The sequence below is a fragment of the Dunckerocampus dactyliophorus genome, chromosome 8 (genome assembly GCF_027744805.1).
Source record: "Dunckerocampus dactyliophorus isolate RoL2022-P2 chromosome 8, RoL_Ddac_1.1, whole genome shotgun sequence".
NCBI classification, from domain to species: domain Eukaryota; kingdom Metazoa; phylum Chordata; class Actinopteri; order Syngnathiformes; family Syngnathidae; genus Dunckerocampus; species Dunckerocampus dactyliophorus.
In genome coordinates, this window is record NC_072826.1 from 29,841,008 (window position 1) to 29,859,027 (window position 18,020).

At 42.5% G+C, this 18,020-nt stretch overlaps 1 protein-coding gene across 2 annotated transcripts; it reads left to right on the plus strand.

Annotated features, from left to right (window-relative positions):
* The first annotated feature begins 571 nt into the window (after positions 1-571).
* LOC129186045 (proliferation-associated protein 2G4-like) lies at positions 572-16,531 on the plus strand. Of its 2 annotated transcripts, none has more exons than XM_054783861.1 (13): positions 572-722; positions 3,667-3,795; positions 3,875-3,980; positions 8,926-8,995; positions 9,596-9,688; positions 9,781-9,844; positions 9,924-10,002; positions 13,472-13,550; positions 13,628-13,761; positions 13,838-13,932; positions 14,004-14,131; positions 15,560-15,613; positions 15,714-16,531. In XM_054783861.1, exons 1-13 carry the CDS (start codon positions 713-715, stop codon positions 15,774-15,776), a joined length of 1,104 nt encoding a protein of 367 aa, XP_054639836.1. In that variant the 5' UTR covers positions 572-712; the 3' UTR covers positions 15,777-16,531. The 2 variants fall into 2 exon arrangements, with proteins under 2 accessions (XP_054639836.1, XP_054639835.1); XM_054783860.1 differs by lacking the exon at positions 572-722 and adding an exon at positions 1,574-1,782.
* Positions 16,532-18,020: the final 1,489 nt, after the last annotated feature.

Sequence of the window (18,020 nt, forward strand, 5' to 3'; positions counted from 1 at the left end):
GATATTTCTCCCGGACTGGCGCTCGGTCTAACCAATCGTACGCGTCCCTGCCTGGCCCACCCACGTCCTTATATGGGTTCTTACCGAAGTACGCACTTTGCTACACAGCCCATGTGAAAAGTGATTGTGAAAATAGTCATAACTTGTGTACAGGATTGTGGGTATTTCCAGATATATCCAGTATTTTGTTTACAATTTGACATGATCAAAACCTGTTTTTTGAGATTTGTAACCTTTTCTTTTTCCTTTGTACATTTTTTTACTCAGATAAGAATAAACAATGTTTTCAAATATCGTGTTGACTTATTTGTGGACTACAAAGCAACTACTTGCGTCTATGATTGATTGATCATCGAGCTAAGTACAACTACTTTCAGCTGCAATGATAAAAAAACAAAACACTTTTTTAAAATAAGTTTTTTTAAATAAATGTGTAAATAACTACATCAAATGTGATGTAAATGGATATTTTTGGAAACATGGGCCATTATTTTATTCAAAAAATAATATACGGTTAGAAATCCCACAGTTTTTGCATGTTTATGTTGCGAGCGGCGAGCCGTCCCACCTTGTTGGACGGTCATTTAACGCACCATTGTGCCTGTGCTAACTTTGTACGCCGCTGCGCAGATATTAACTGCACTAATATACTGGATTTTTACCCTCTTTCTTTCACCTCATATTTGCTCCCAACTGCGGATACTAGGAGAGAATGCATAAAGGTAAGGTTTGGTGACCTTATTGAGTGCTAATGTAAATATCTGTGCGGTCCACAACCTCAAGTTAATTCATGCTAGCACATCAGTTATAATCTTCTACAGAAAAACGTCCAGGCTCGTACTGGTTAATGGTGAGTATGTATTAATTTGTGCTTTTAATTTTTAGTTTTACACAATACATTGAAATTAAATAGCACCCCGTCTGCCGGTACGTTGGTCCAAAAAGGTTGGGGGCCACGGCAGTAGATGAAAATTTTGGCGGGTGTTTTGACGTCGTCGTGACGTATGAGCGTCACTTTCAAGAGGGAGGGGCTTACGGGGCTGACAAGATCGCTCAAGCGAGGCGGCAACCGGCTGGGTTTAGGCGATACTGCACATTTTGGTGTTGATCCGATACCAAGTGACTACAGCGTTGTTGATATCGATACTTTTTTTTTTTTACTTTTTTTTTCAAGCTACTTGGATGATTTTGTGAGTAGTGATGATCCATTTTTTATTGTATGTTGTTTCAATATAGTATCTAATTTGATTATGATTATAATCACAATAAAACACAGAACAAAGACTTAAGGCAAGTATAAAATAGTTTTTTTAATTTAACCCAAACTTATTTGTCAATAATTTAACAATATATTAATATAGCAACAATATAAGACAATATCAACAAAGCGACACAATGATTCTACTTATTCCATACAGTTGATCACAATAAAGTCAACAATATATAAACATTTACAATGTATCTGAGCAAAAAAAAAACAGATTCGTGCAAATATCAGAAGAAAACGAAAAAATATCGATCTCAACGCGTGGGTAGTGATTCGATACCGATAACATCGCTATTGGGCTCGATCCGCCCACCTCTCCCGCCCACCCCTCCAGTGGCGGCAACTGGCAGAGGCTGAAGCCGACACGAGCCGAGCGGGCGTCGCGGGGATTTGAGTCACTTGACGGCCGATTCAGCTAACAAACTCTGTCGTGATGTCCGACGACGAGCAGGAGCAGACCATTGCTGAGGACCTGGTGGTCACCAAGTACAAGATGGGGGGCGACATTGCCAACCGTAAGTCGCCGCCGTGCAAGCGCTTGTGTCGGCCTTGCACCGTGAGTGCAGCCATGTGGTTACATGCGAGGCTCACGCATGCTACGATAGCTAGACAGTGCCTAGCCTAGCCTAGCATAGCATAGCATAGCATAGCATAGCATAGCATAGCATGCTAGCAGGTGCAGGCGAGCGTCGTACAGCCGCGGCTAATGTTAGCGCTTTTGTTGCTATTGATGCCTATCTGTAAATAACACTACACTTAAGCCTTACCATTAGCGCTGTTAGCCTTTTTCATTCAACTAATGTTAGCAAATAGACATGTACTGCTACCCGTTCGTAACAGTTCATTCAACTGTTCATTCTTGACAACTTTTAACATGCGACGAGAGGAATTACGGTAAATAAGGGAGAGTTTGTCAGGAACCTTTTAGTTCCAGGAACTAGTTTCCAGGAACTTTTAGTTGTTGGACATCTGGTGGAAAGGAAAAGGCGCTACAGGGTCTCTGTCAAGCTTAAGAACAATCAAGTAATCCGTGCATGCAAAACCCCACATGCACTTTCATTACCATAAACGTATATTCTTCTCTGTTTTACGAAATGTTCGGTTATGTGTTTTATCACGCCGACTAAAAAGCTGACGAGGGAGTCCAAATTTAAGGTGGGGGTGTGCTCAAAACGTGCTTATTTTTTGCAGCGTTTAGTCACTGTAGCATCATAAAAACATATTGAAAGATAATTGTATAATGTTACGTTCTTGACAAATGGTGGCAAAGAGAACCTTGCACTCACAAAAAGATGTCTATCAGTGCTAACATCCGTGGTGATTGGACACCACATGATTTTTAGACATTAATAAAGTTGTATTCATGCAAAGTAATTTGGCCCCATAACTAAAGCTAGAGTGTCTTTTGAAGCAAAACAGAAGGGCTTCAAGGCGCTTCCCACTCTAAATAACACGTGTGATGACAGTGGACATGGGGGAAAAACATGCAAAAGGATAACTGTATTCATGTGGAGTGATTAACTATAGCTGGTGTGTGTTAGACGCAAAATAGAAGGCGTTCAAGGTGCTCGTCACGCTAACTAACGCGGGTGATGGCGGTGGACACCAGAGGTGACGATTGTATTGTGAAGTTCATGAAAAATAGTGGCAAATAAAACCTTGCGCTCACCAAAATACGCATATAAGTAGTAACATTTGTGATGATTGGACACCACATGACCAGACATTAATAAAGTTGTATTCATGCGGAGTAATTTGGCCCCAATAGCTATAGCTGGTGTGTGTTGAATGCAAAACAGAGGGCGTTCAAGGTGCTTCTCACATGAATTCACATGTGTGACGGCGGTGGACGCCAAAGGTGACGATTGAAGTCACCGCTGCATCATAAAAAAACTGTCCTATGTTAAGTTTGTGAAACATAGTGGCAAAAAAACCCTGAAATACGCAAGTCAGCGGTAACAATCGTGATGATTGGACGCCACATGGTTTTTAGACATGATCTTAATGAACTATTTTATTCATGCAAAGTAATTTGGCCCCATCACTAAAGCTGGTGTTGAAGGCGCTTGTCACGCTAGTTAACGCGGGTGATGGTGGTGGACGCCAAATGTTATGATTGTTCTTGGATTTCCAAAGGCCCCGTCTTTGGTCAGTAGCAGAAATTATGTGGGTTGATTTGTATCATCACGACACCCCAATCATGTAACGATTGCAACCGTGGAATTCCCATTTCCTCTACGACTAAGATTTTCAAAATAAAAATATACGTAGAAGATCCTTGTGAAGATCTCTGCATGGTTTGGAGAAGGTGTTGTATTCGGTGTCCCGCAAATGCTCAGTCACCGTGATCAATATTCTGACATGCTTCTGTCCCCGCGTGTTACTTTTTGTCTCCTCAGAGGCTCTCCGTCTGGTTGTGGACGCGGCCAAGCCCGGCGTGTCGGTGCTGAGCCTCTGCGACAAAGGGGACGCCTACATCATGGTAGAGACCGGAAAGGTCTTCAAGAAGGAGAAGGACATGAAGAAAGGTGCGACGATGAGGATGAGCGCCCATCAGCTTGTTTTCTGAAGGACTGTTTGTGTTTCTGTCTTCTTCCTGGCTTGCAGGCATTGCCTTTCCCACCAGCGTGTCGGTCAATAACTGCGTTTGCCACTTCTCCCCGCTGAAGAGTGACCCCGACTACACGCTGAAAGATGGAGATCTGGTCAAAATGTAGGCATCGTGTCCCTCCACGCCCTGCCTTCCCTTTTCTCTGCGTGTGCGGCTTTGTGTCGTCTTCTTTGTGTGTGTATGGGGGTATTCTGCCAAGCGAGCGGTGTGCTGAGCGGAAAGCCGGGCCTGCCCGTTCCGCAAAGGTAGCTCTCTTTTAAAGCAGCTGTATCACCATGGTAACGCAGGCTAAACTCATAGCCTGATGTCCAGGCGTTCAGCTTAAAACCGGCCATGAAAGTACAACCTTTTAACTCAGGGGTGTCCACAGTGTGCCCCGGGGGCCATTTGCGGCCCGCGGTTATCTTTTTCTTGGCCCGCGGCACAAATTCTAAAAACATCATTCAACAAGAAAACTAGAAGAAAAAAAAAAAAAAAGGAAAAATCTGCAGAATAAATACAAGAATAAAGTCATTAATATTAAGAGGAAAAAGTTGTAATAAAAGAAAAAGGCGTCGTTTTATGGGAATAGCGTAATATTATGAGGAAATATAACGTTTTTTTATGTCAAAGGTTATAATAATATTGTGAGAAAGTCCAAATATTATGAAAATAAATTCAAAGTAGTTTGGGAATAAAGCCATAATATTGCAGGAAAATTTACACGAAAGTTGAAATACTTGGAAATTAAAAAAACAACAACAACAGCAGCAGCGTAAATTAAAAAATCAGTAGCCATTTTACAAGAATAGGGTCAAAAGGGACAAAAGTTGTAGAAAACAATATTACAGTTTTATGAGAATAAGCTTGTAATATTGAGGAATTCAATGTCACTTTTAGTAGCATAAAGTAGAAATATTAAAGAAAAATGTTTTTTTAAGGTTGGGGGGGAGTTATATGCGAGTAAAGTCAAAATATTAAGGAAATAAAGCCGTAATATTACAAGAACATCTACAATTAAAATAGTTTGGAAAATGCACAGCAAAAATTGATATCACAAAGCTGAGATGCAGTTTTATTCTTGAAGTATCCATCAATTCATAGCATATCTACAGTACAGGTGTTGCCTTGAGGCCCTTGCATGCTTTCATTTTTCACGATGTGGCCCTGGCTGGAAAAAGTTTGGACACCCCTGGTTCAACTCATTCAGAGATGGCATCACCATTTATTGAGAACCTATGGAGACACGGAAGGGGGAAAAAAAGATTGTGCCGCTAGCGTTCCCTGATATTATCCACGCATAAGCGAGATAGATTTTCAGCCGAGGGAATACGGTAAATGTGTTCACTTTTCGAGCCGAGCACTAGGAATAAAATGCAAAGTGAAATGTGGACAATGAGGCCAGTGTTAGCAGACGTATATGTCACAGCAGTCCTGGTGAGCACTCGGCCTGTTGGTCTTCTTGCATGACCATACTTGCTGGAGGAAGAAGCACTCTGAGGCATCAATCAACAGTTGTTGACTGTAAGAAGGAAAACAACACTGCACTGAGACATCATTTGAAAACACTATAGACCAGGGGTGTCCAAACTTTTTCCAGCGAGGGCCACATACTGAAAAATGAAAGGATGCAAGGGCCACTTTGATGTTTTGTAAACCAACACATTGAGATATGCTAAGAAGCTAAATGTAGCTCAAGAAAAAACTGCGTTTCACCTTTGTAATATATCTGTAATGTAGTTGAAATGCTACTAAAAATGTTTTTTTTTTTCTATAATACAAGTTTATTCTTGTAAAATTGGCATTCGGTTCTTCATTCGAGTATGACTAATATTTTGACTTTATTCCCGTAAAATTACAGCTGTTTTTTCCATTTCTGCTGATTTTTAAAGTTTTCCAACTATTTTATTTCTGCTTTCTTCTTGTAAATTTTCTTCTCACAATTATAACTTGATATCTTTAAAAAAATAATGTATTTTTTCTTTATTTCAACATTGTGACTAAAATGATATTTTTTCCCTGTTTAACAAGTTTATTCTCATAAAATTGCAACTTGTTTAAAATTAGAAATCTATTTTTTCTTCTTAATATTTTTACTTTACTCTGGTCAAATTTCTGCTGTTGATTTTTTTTTGTATAATTTTCCAAATATTTCAACTTCCTTTCTCCTGATATTTTGACTTTTTTCTCATGTTATACATTTCCCCCAGCCTAAGTTTCCAAAAATTGCAACTTTATTTATTGATTTTGACTTTAAAAAAAAAAAAAAAAGGCTTTAATATTTCAACGTCATGCTACTAAAATGACATTTTTCCTCATCCTATTACTTTCTTCTTGAGAAATTATGACTTTTTTTCCCTTGCTAGATTACAACTCTTGGACTTTTGATTAAGCTTCCTTGTTAAATTACATTTTTAGACTGTACGGCGAGCCGATAAAATCACGGCCGCAAATGGCCCCCGGGGCCGTACTTTGGCCATCACTGATATAGACGTACAGTGTTCCAAAGATGAAAAAATACAGTTGTTGTAGTTATAGATATAAAAACAGATAACGCTGCAGTTAAGAATGCATGTAATGGGACGCACCTGTAAAGCCTTCAGAAAAAAAGCGCCAACGAGGCTCCATTTCCATAATGTGACCTGCATATTAACCAAGCCGCAGCAGCATTGTTATTGCAGGGTTTCCGCTACATGTGATGGAGCGCCACGGCTCCGTGAACGCCGCCACTCCTTGGAAATGAGTTTTGTGAGAGCAATGTTAAGTAAGACGGTGTACGAATGGACATACACGCTATATCAGGGGTGCCCGTTACGGCGACCGCAAAGGTAGTGTTGGTCGCGCGTCACCTGCATCATTACTGCCTCTTCGTAGTTATCGTATGACATCAGTCGGCTGACATTAAGCCCCCTCCTGATTCGCTCTTGCGCCGTGGCGGTGGCATTAAAAAAAAAAAAAAAAAGTGGAGACCGGATGTCGGCAGCCACACACGCATGATGCAACTTTCATCCTTATTGTTCCGATTACAGATAAACTAACAGAGCGGTAAGATGCTTAAATCGAAACATAAGTTGTCCGTTCACTTGTAGCGCCGACTTGTGTGGGTTTTTTCATGGCTGCGCTTCACGTCATGAACTCCACTATAGAAATGTGTTTTCTCCTAAACTCAAACTATTTCACGATAAATTGGAAAATGTGCCCATCCGTCGCTGAAAGCTTTTTCATGTGTTGCCTTGACTACTTGCATCATCCTCTTTAATTTGTCGTGTACGGTATCTGTAATGTTGTACAGCAAAGGCTGACTGGGCGTAATACGTGATGAACACTGTAACTATTTTCGCTGACATATTACTCAGTTTATGTACTCAACTGTTGTGGAATTATTTGCAATTATCTTTATCGCCATACTGATTGGAGTTGTGAATTACTGAATATCAACTATTTTGATGACTTGCAAACTTTGAAACTGTGAATGTGAAATTAGATTTTATACATGCTATATGTTTTATAGTAAGAGGTACATCATTTTGATTGTGTGCACCCCTGATATACATGTCCCAAGTACATAAATACTCATATTTATCAATAAATAAATATATATATTCTCTGTTTATAGTAGGAAGTACATCTCTGGGACAAAGTAGCCCGCAGGCTGAAAAAATGTGAGCACCCCTGTGCTATACAGATACATATCCTATTATTTACATATTGACCGCAATTCATTTGAAATCAAATATCATAAAAACACTCCCCTTTATTTTGAAAAACATGCCCCGGAATCACCTGTCTGCCCTGTTGGCACTCGACTGATAAGGAGTGGAAGAAAAGGCCAAGAGAAAGGCATTGAAAGTTAATTCATGAATTTGTTGCTGAAGCCTGTGAAAACGACCCTAATGTTGACATTATTACCGACAATAAATTTAAATATTAAAAAAAAAGAAAAATTCCTGCTACAGCAGAGGCAGTCCGCCTCCCATGCCGCCCACCTCCACAGCTTCAAAAAATCCTAGGGGAAACACTGTATTATTATTATTATTATTATTAATAGTAGTAATAACGTAGTTACGCCCCAAGAACTACGTTACTGTCGTAGTGACTCCACGCCACGACACAGTGGCTAACTACTAGCCGGCTAGTGACTAGCTTCACCACACACTAGCCAAAGGTGACGCTACATATTGGAGCTGCCGCCACTGCTGCTGTGTTTTTGTTTTTGACGCTAGGTGTAGCCTTCCTTTCTATGTTGCTATGTGAAATCAATGCACCCAGGAAGGAAGTTCCCAAAATAGTGTAAGTATTCCATGTTATGGTGAATGTACCTGTTACTACACACTCACAGCATGGATAGAAAACCTTGTTGGAGGCGTTTTATTGTATTGTATTGTATTGTACTTTATTCACTTGTTACAGCAGCAAGCAAGATACGCAAGTAAAGAATACATAGTGACACATGGTTCAAGTGGTGCAGGTGTTTTAACAACAGTCTTCGTAGGCGTCATAGGTAGATCCCATTGTGTGCCATAATAAGCTGTCTGGTTTTGTATCTTTAGAAGGCACAGAAAAGAGCAAGGCGTGCATTCATGTCTCACATAAGGATTGTGGATGATGGGCAAAATTACAAAAATTGGCAGTAATCATCTTTTTTTTTAGCTCCTCATAACGACTTGCTCGCCTTGTGTAAAGTACACCGGCTGGGATGGCTTCATTTTTGTGTGGAAGTAGAATAAGATGATGTCAAACGCCCTCTTTCATGTGAACGGGCACTGAGCACAAAGACCAGAACCAGACTTGGCAAAGTTAGTTGAGAACCACCGTTGCAATACCGTTTAGTTTTGTTGAGTTGCATCAAAGCCACTTTGGCAGAATACCCCATGTGGTAGGGATGCCATTTTCTTGCTGGGAATTGAGATTCCGATTATCTGGGAGGATTTCTTTTCCTCACACACACACACACACTCGGAAGGCATTATAACGCATCTGTTCATCAATATAGTGGGATATTGTATGTGCTTTAAGTCTTAACGCATGCTCATGACAAAAGGAACGTTTTTTGTGTGTGTATTCGCAGTGACCTCGGCGTTCACGTGGACGGCTTCATTGCCAACGTAGCGCACAGCTTTGTGGTGGGAGCAACGAAGGCAAGACTCATTTCATTTTTTGTTCTGTTTCACTTCCTCTTCTGGGAACACGTGCAGTGGAACCCATTCAAGTCGCTCCCATTAAAGTAGACTTACTCGTCAAGTCCCGGTCCCCTGTGTTCTTATTAGTCGTCCATCGCTACGTTGTGTTTCGAACATTGAGCACTGACTCTATTGCGTTTTTTTCCAAAAATTCATTCATCAGTGATTGCTGTTTTGTGGTTGAATAAAACAGAGGATTAAAATAGTGATGCTCCAATCGATCGACCACAAATCTAACCTACATGGCCCTGGAAAAAAGTGATTTCTTCAGTTGTGTTGTCATTGACTAATATATGCCTTCGCTATTTTTTGTCTTGATGCATCACACCATGTACACTCACACAATTGAAGTGTCATTTCAGCATCCATTTCATCACCAAAATCATTTCATCTCCAAAATATCGCACAAACATAACGAGTGTGTATGTGGCCGTAGCTTTACCTGCTCACCGGACCTGCTTCTAGTTCACCTGCTTGAAACTCAGAAATAAATGTTGACACAATGGCTTAGTTTCCCTTTGGAGTTCCTCCTTACTGATGTTCTTGTCCTCGTCGCAGGAGAACCCGGTCACGGGCCGCAAAGCTGATGTTGTCAAAGCAGCCCATCTGTGTGCGGAAGCTGCTCTTCGCCTGGTCAAACCTGGTAACCAGGTACGTTAATGACGCATTCAGGTCTCATTCATCCACCAAACAAGTGGATGCACATTTAAACATACGTACTGTATATGCTTGGAAACATACAGAACACTCAGGTGACAGAGGCCTGGAATAAGATCTCTCAGTCGTTCAAATGCTCACCTATTGAGGGTGAGTGCCTCTTTGGTACTCTTTTGCATCTTTTTGTGCCATTTTTTTACATCATACATAAAAATGTCTCCTTTTGCAGGTATGCTGTCTCATCAGTTAAAGCAGCATGTTATTGATGGAGAGAAGACCATCATTCAGAACCCGACAGACCAGCAAAGGTAGTTTTACTCGTACCATCCTCAGGAGGAGTGTTTATCACTAACTAAAGCAGGGTTCCAATCCACAGTTTTCTATGTGTTTCACCACTTACACACCTGCAAACACAAGAAACCTTGCCTGGCCTGTAGATGGCGTTAGTACTTTGTCCAGCGGGGGTCCACAGACCCCTCGAACTTGATCCACCAGTCAGTATTTGGGACTTTGCCAGTCACTAGCGAGAATATTAGAAGGAAGAAAAAAAAAAGTACTATGACATCAGTTCCCTCCCCTTCCGGAAAGTCACCAACAGGCACGCGTTTTGTCCACTGAACCCGCCCGTACGCCTCGCCGCTCTCCAGTTACGCCACCACAAGCCCCAGCCAGGAGACCAGTCCTCAAAACCCGGCCGGAGGTACCAGCGCACGGACACCGGCTCGCCTCGACGTGCAATCGACAAGCGTGCAATTGAGGGAGAGATGGAGTGACAGAGCGCGGCGATGTGCCAACGCACACGACAGTTGTAATTGCGCGTTAACATGGCTCCAAATCTGCCTTTGCTACCTCGAAAGTAAGGCACAAATGTAAATCCAGATGCGGCTCGTTAGGGCTGACTGTTGTATTGACCAGCCCCTCTCTCCTCAACCACCAACCACCGTCGTTCGCCCACAAAAACAAGCCTAACAGGGTTGTGGTTCGCTCATGGAGCCAACGCCACAAAACCCTACAAAGATCCACAAAGGAGGGGTGCCCAAAGCGTGGCCCTTGGCTCATATTTAAAGCTTTGTCTTCAAATATAAAGCTAAAGTTTTATTGCTTGTTGGTGTCAACTTTTCAGCCTTTTGCTGTATTTTTATTTATTTTTATCATTTTTGATGTTGTAATTTTTTTAAATTATTATTTAAAAAAAAAAAAATTCTGTGATGCAATCACAAACTTTGGCCACCCCTACTTTTGTGGCGCTTCATCGGGGTAGGGTTTGTGGCGTCAGCTCTATGAGCGAACCACCACTCTATTAGCCTGTCGTGGGGCGAGGAGGGAGGGGCTGGTCAGCGCGTTACAACAGTAGATCTTGTGCAGGTTCACAGCCGAGACCGGGGATCTTGGTCTCAAGAAGTTTGTTGATCACTGTTGTCAAGAAACACCGCACACACACAGATGCTGCTCAACCACTTATCCGAGGTGGGGTCTCGGGGCAGCAGCCTAAGCAGGGACGCCCAGACTTCCCTCTCCCCAGCTACTTCATCCAGCTCCTCCTGGCGGATCCCGAGGCGTTCCCAGACCAGTTGAGAGAAATATTCTCTGCGATGTGTTCTGGGTCTTCCCTGAGGCCTCCTACTTGTTGGACTTGCCTTGAACACCTCCCCAGGGAGGCATCCTGACCACAGTGGTATGAAAAAGTATCTGAACCTTTTGGAATTTCTCACATTTCTGCATAAAATCACAATCAAATGTGATCTGATCTTTGTCAAAATCACACAGATGAAAAAACTGTGTCTGCTAAAACCACCCAAACATTTATAGGTTTTCATATTTTAATGAGGATGGCATGCAAACAATGACAGGAGGGGGAGGAATAAGTAACTGAACCCTCTGCCTAAGGAGACTTAAAGAGCAATTGAAACCAATTTTTACCAAACAATTCACGTCAGGTGTGTGCCCAATCACTGATGAGTGGTTTAAAGCTGCCCTGCCCACTATAAAACACATAGAATTGGTAAGAATTGTCTTGATGAGAAGCATTGTATGATGTGCACCATGGCTCGCTCAAAAGAGCTGTCTGAAGACCTGCCATCAAGAATTGTCGATTTGTATAAAGCTGGGAAAGGATACAAAACCATCTCTAAAAGTCTGGATGTTCATCAATCGACAGTCAGAGAAGTTGTCTACAAATGGAGAGAGTTTGGCACCATTGCTTCTCTCCCAAGCAGTGGCCGTCCACCAAAGATGACGCCAAGAGTTCAGCGCAGAATACTCAGAGATGTAAAAAAGAACCCTAGAATGTCTGCTAAAGACTTACAGAAATCACTGGCACGGTCCAATATCTCTGTGCACACATCAACTATATGTAAAACAATGGCCAAGAATGGTGTTCATGGGAGGACTCCACGGATGAAGCCACTGCTGTCTAAAAAAACATTGTTGCTCGTTTAATGTTCGCAAAAAGGTACTTGGACACTCCACAGAAGTTTTGGCAAAATATTTTGTGGACTGATGAAACCAAAGTTGAATTGTTTGGGAGGAACACACAACGTCATGTGTGGAGGAAAAATGGAACAGCTCACCAACATCAACACTTCATCCCCACCATGAAGCATGGTGGAGGGTGCGTCATGGTTAGGGGCTGTTTTGCTGCCTCAGGGCCTGGACAACTTGCAATCATTAATGGAAAAATGAATTCAAAAGTTTATCAGGATGTTTTACAGGAAAACCTGAGGGCGTCTGTCAGACAGTGGAAGCTAAAAAGAGGATGGATGCTGCAACAAGACAATGATCCAAAACACAGAAGTAAATCAACTTCAGAATGGTTTCAGAAGAACAAAATACACGTTCTGGAGTGGCCAAGTCAAAGTCCACACTTGAACCCCATTGAGATGCTGTGGCATGACCTCAGGACAGCGATTCATGCCAGACATCCCAGGAATCGGACTGAACTACAGCAGTTTTGTAGAAAAGAATGGGCCAAGGTTAGTCCTGATCGATGTGCCAGACTGATCTGCAGCTACAGGAAGTGTCTGGTTGAAGTTATTGCTGCCAAAGGGGGGGCCACAAAATATTAAATGTGAGGGTTCAGTTACTTATTCCTCCCCCTTCTGTCATTGTTTGCATGCCATCCTCATTAAAATATGAAAACCTATAAATGTTTGGGTGGTTTTAGTTAAAGTAGACACAGTTTTTTCATCTGTGTGATTTTGACAAAGATCAGATCACATTTGATGGTGATTTTATGCAGAAATGTGAGAAATTCCAAAAGGTTCAGATACTTTTTCATACCACTGTAGATGCCCGAGCCACCTCATCTGGCTCCTCTCAATGCGGAGGAGCAGCGCTTTTACTCCAGAGTCACTAGTCACTGTCTAATTTGCATAATTGGACATGACGCCATGTACATTTTCCTGGATGCCGTGGGAGACAAAAAGACAGCAAAAAAAACATGAAGAGCAAAACAAATATTTTAGAATAGCAGTGGACTTTCGTTTGTCGCTTCTTTTTCTTTCTTTTTTTTTTTTTTTTTAAACTCGCTAAAAACAAGGACAACGTCGTTAGGTTGGCACCACTGATCCCTCCTGTGACGTCTTCTTATTCTCCGGCAGATCGGTGCGTGTGTGGTGTGTTAAGAAGCAGAGTTGTGACGCCATCTACTGTACGGAGGTGGAACAAGTTAAAACTCAGACCGTTCCGAGACATACTGTACTGACTGGAATTGTACCACACGTCCTGCGGTTTTGAGTAGAAACTGAAATATTTGCTGCCATGTTTGTCTGCTGTCAGAAAGGACCATGAGAAGGCGGAGTTTGAGGTGCATGAAGTTTATGCAGTGGACGTCTTGGTCAGCACGGGGGAGGGAAAGGTCAGTGATCTGATGCTGTCAGATGGTCGTGAGTCTTTGTGGGGTACCGGTATGAGGATCATCTCGTGTAACCTCAGGCGAGAGATGGCGGTCTGAGGACCACCATTTACAAGAGGGACCCCAGCAAGCAATACGGCCTGAAAATGAAGACTTCCCGTACTTTCTTCAGCGAAGTGGAACGCCGCTTTGATGCCATGCCCTTCACTCTCCGGTAAGAAAACTACCACCTGACATAGTTCCCTGGAAAGAGAGCTCAGGTGTTTTTGGCTTTCATGCGTTTTCTTCAGAGCATTTGAGGACGAGGCCAAAGCGCGGCTGGGAGTGGTGGAATGTGCCAAGCACGACTTGCTGCAGCCCTTCAGTGTCCTCCATGAGAAAGAAGGTAAGGATGTTTGCTTTGCTCAACTTCAACATTAAACACGTCACTGATCTCCTGTGTCTTTTTGCTTTCAGGAGAATTTGTAGCTCAGTTTAAGTTCACAGTCCTGCTGATGGCCAACGGCCCTCACAGGATCACCAGCGGCCCCTTTGAGCCTGAGTTCTACAAGTCGGCGCATGAGGTCCAGGACCCAGAGCTAAGGGTACGAGTCAGCTTTACTGATGCTTATTGCTGGGTTTCAACCACATGACCTACAGGCAGTTCCAGGGGGCCAGCATAAGCACTGAGGATGTCGGTGCAACATTTTGGAGATGAAAGCGAATAGCGGTGCATGTCGTTGAAATGATTTGCTCCATTTGTGGGCGTGTACATGGTGTGATGCATGCAAGATCTTGCGAGATTAAAACGTGGCTAGTGACGGGGCTCTAGGACTGAGATTTTAATAAATACATGAATTAATCACACAATAAATGAAAATGAACTTGATCATTTTGCAGGCCTCAATATATTGCCATGTTTTCCTCATCTCCCGCCTCCAAACAGGCAGGAAGAGGATTCCATAGAACAACGGCATGAACGGAGCGAGCCCTTTTGTCAGTCAAACCGTCTCTGTCTCGGTGGGTGGAGGTGGGGCCACTAGCATACACACAGGCTACGTTCACACTGCAGGGTATGGTGCCCAATTTGGATTTTTTGTATGTGGTCGTTCACATTACCAAAAAATGCGACTTGTTAATGTGAACGCAAAGCGTCGGAGAAGTGACTTGCTTGCGCAAAAGCAAAAAGGCGCACGCATTGCCGTGTGTTTACGGAAGTAAAGATTGCTGCACGGAGTGTGGTCCCCTTGGTGCGTTTGTGGCAATTTCAAGGATTTTGTGTAACTGGAGTCAATATTTTCTCAACCAAATAATCCTGGTATGGCGCTTTGAGGAGAACGTGCTGCGACGTCTTTTCCAAGGAGCATGTGGGTGGTACTGCGACGTTCCTGTGAGCTGCATCACAGATGCTTTTTGAATAGTTTTCAGATGCTCCAAGGGAACCACAGCTGGTTGGCAAACGCCAGAAAAGGTGGCTTCTTGGCACTTTCTGAACCTTTTTTCCTCGACTATCTTAGTTATTGCGTTTTCCCAAATCCAGTTGTGTTGAAAAGTGTTCAACCCCCACTGCAGTGGTTTTCTTTTGGGTTTAAATCAGGCGACCGCAATGGCCACTCCAGAATCTTGCAGCCCTGCAGCCAAGCTTTGGTAGATTTGGAGGTATGCTTGGGATCGTCGTCCTGTTGGAAGGCCCGGCATCTCCCAGGCAGCAGTTGTCACTGAATGCATGACATTTACACCCAAGATCTCGTGGTGGTTCATTGAATTCATGGTACCTTGCACACGCTAGAGAGTCCCTCTACCGGAAGGAGCGAAACCGCCCCAGAGCATGCCTGACCCCCCGCCATGCTTCACAGTAGGCAAGGTTATAGTCGTCGTCCTCCAGACACAGTATTGTTGATCCGTATGCCCAAAGAGTTTACTCACCCCCCACCCCTGCAAATGTCCCACAGACTGCCCTTTGGACCCCCCACCTTATATTATACAGTATTGACTGCGAAACATGTTTTTCCTGACCCTTGTGTCTTTTCCAGACTTTACTACAGAGCTCTACAAGCCGGAAAGCACAAAAGAAGAAGAAAAAGAAGGTACTTTTCCAGCAGAACGTGGCTCACGTGTTGTCCAGTCAAGAGTGGGAACCTGTGCAGCATAAATGACATCCGCTCCTTTTGTTGTCACATCACTCAGGCCTCAAAGACGGCGGAAAACGCAGCAGGACAGCCCAGTGAGGAAACGGAAGCGGCGGAATAAATACCTTACCGCCTTCGTGCCCATGCAAGAAGACCCCAAAGAGAAGCATGACCCCCCCACCACCACGCCACTGCCCTCCAGTCATTCTAATGTTTCACAATTTATCCAACTCATAAAAACAAGCACGAGGGGGACTAAAGTGAATATTTAATGAGACATGTTTAATTGCTGAACCCTTTTTACTGCATCAACTGCAAATTAACCTCATCCCTCCACCCACACCCACACACCATACTATTATTTACAGCAGAAGCATTCCCTCTCTATGACGACGTCAGACGAGGTTGAAACAGTCATGGCTTAGAACGTGACGTAACTCATCTTTGTTGAATGATGTACACTATAACTCCTAGCTACTGATGAACGTGCTCTAAAGGGTTATATTGGAAAAGTACGTATAGTTCCACAAGTGTAGAATGTGACTAGTTTCCAATGTTTGTAGTGTCAGACAACCTGACCATGCCGCTTGGACCATGTTTGGTTGGCTTTTCTTTTTTTTTTTTTTTTGGAAGAATAACTGAAGTGTTTGGAAAAAGTTGTTAAGGGAACAAATGCTAAATTTACTGCCATGACCTCCATGACGAGAGAAGCTACCAAGGTTCCATGCTTCTCGAGCGATCATTTCCGATTGGAGTTGTGGGTTGACGTGTGCAGTGTGGCTCATTCAATGGGCAAAAACTACTTTTCAAATAACGACAATAAACCTTTTCATACTCCTTTGTTTTCAATAAAGGCACATTTATGCCTGACCTTTACTATTTATTTATTGTGACGTGCATTTCTATGGGTTTTTGTCTAATCCTAGTAGTTGCGCGACAAGCCAAATGGTGTTGAAACTTTTTCCACGTACAGAAAAAAATTGAGCAAGGTTGTGTAATACAGTAGACGCCCCTACAACGTAAATAATCCGTTCCGAGAACCTTTATGTTATAGGGATTTTATGTTATACGAAGCGTAAAATACATGTAAATAACCTAATCCGTTCCAAGATCTTCCCAAACTCACCCCTTTGGCCCTTCAAAATATTCAAAGTCCACCAAATATGGTGGGAAAATATAAGAAAACGTTAGCATAAACATAGTAGAGCAACATTCCAATATAAAATAAGGTAATAAATAAGATTACTGTAAATGAATAAAACTGAAAAACAAAAACAATCTTACCGTTCATGAAATGTCTTGATCAGGAGCGCAAGTGGAGGCAGGAAGGAGGAGGAGGACTAGCCTGAGTCGAAACGCGACTCAAAGAGTGTAAGAGTCAGCTGGTCTCACAGACAAACACACACGCACTACACGATAATGCTGTGTGCAAAATTTTAATTTGTAATTTAACTTAATTGTTTAAGTTAGTTTCAGGGCGACTACGAAGAGGAAGGAGGTTGAAGGGAGAAGCCTGTCTCTCACACAAACTCACATACGTGCTGTATAACTTAGCCAATGAGATGAGAGCGAAGGCGGTGCCCCGAAATCAGCCAATGAGAGCGTGATGCGTCAGAAGGCGTCACCAAGTGTTAGTCTGAACTTGCACCGACTTGAGGCAATAATAAAGTTGATTTTTTAAAAAAAAGACTTGCCCTGACTTGACGCTTTATGTTATATGGAATTTCTTCTAATACGATGCAAAAACTTTACATAAATTCTTTATGTTCAGTGGAATTTATGTAAAAGGAGGTTTATGTTATGTGAGGTACTACTGTATCTTAATATATTGGATGTGCAGTGTTTGCCCCCTTCCTGATTTACTTTTTTTTTTGCATATTTGTGTCACTTAAATGTAGCAGATCATCAAACAAATTTAAATATTAGTCAACAACACAACTGAACACAATGCAGTTTTTAATTTAAACTTTTTATTACCAAGGGAGGAAAAAAAATCCCAAAATAGAGTGATAAAAAAAATAATTTGCATCCCAGTTTTCTTCCTACAGGCTTTGCTTGATGTCTGCGGGTTTGAAAAGCAGTGCGTGTCAATGGCGATTTTCCCTATTTTTGCATGTCGGAGCACATAGTTGGGATGTAAGTCCTATTTAAATAGTTCACTTGCTTGTAATATGCAGGATCTTGTCAATTTTCAGTGGAATAGGAGTGATAGGAGTATCAGCTACTGGCACGCAAGCCTAGAGCGCCCTCTCGTGGCTATCTGTGAAAAAAAAAATGTATATAAGTCGCTCCGGAGTATAAGTTGCAGGACCAGCCAAACCATGCAAATTGCACAGCATCACACCTGCTATCAGCAGGTTTAAAA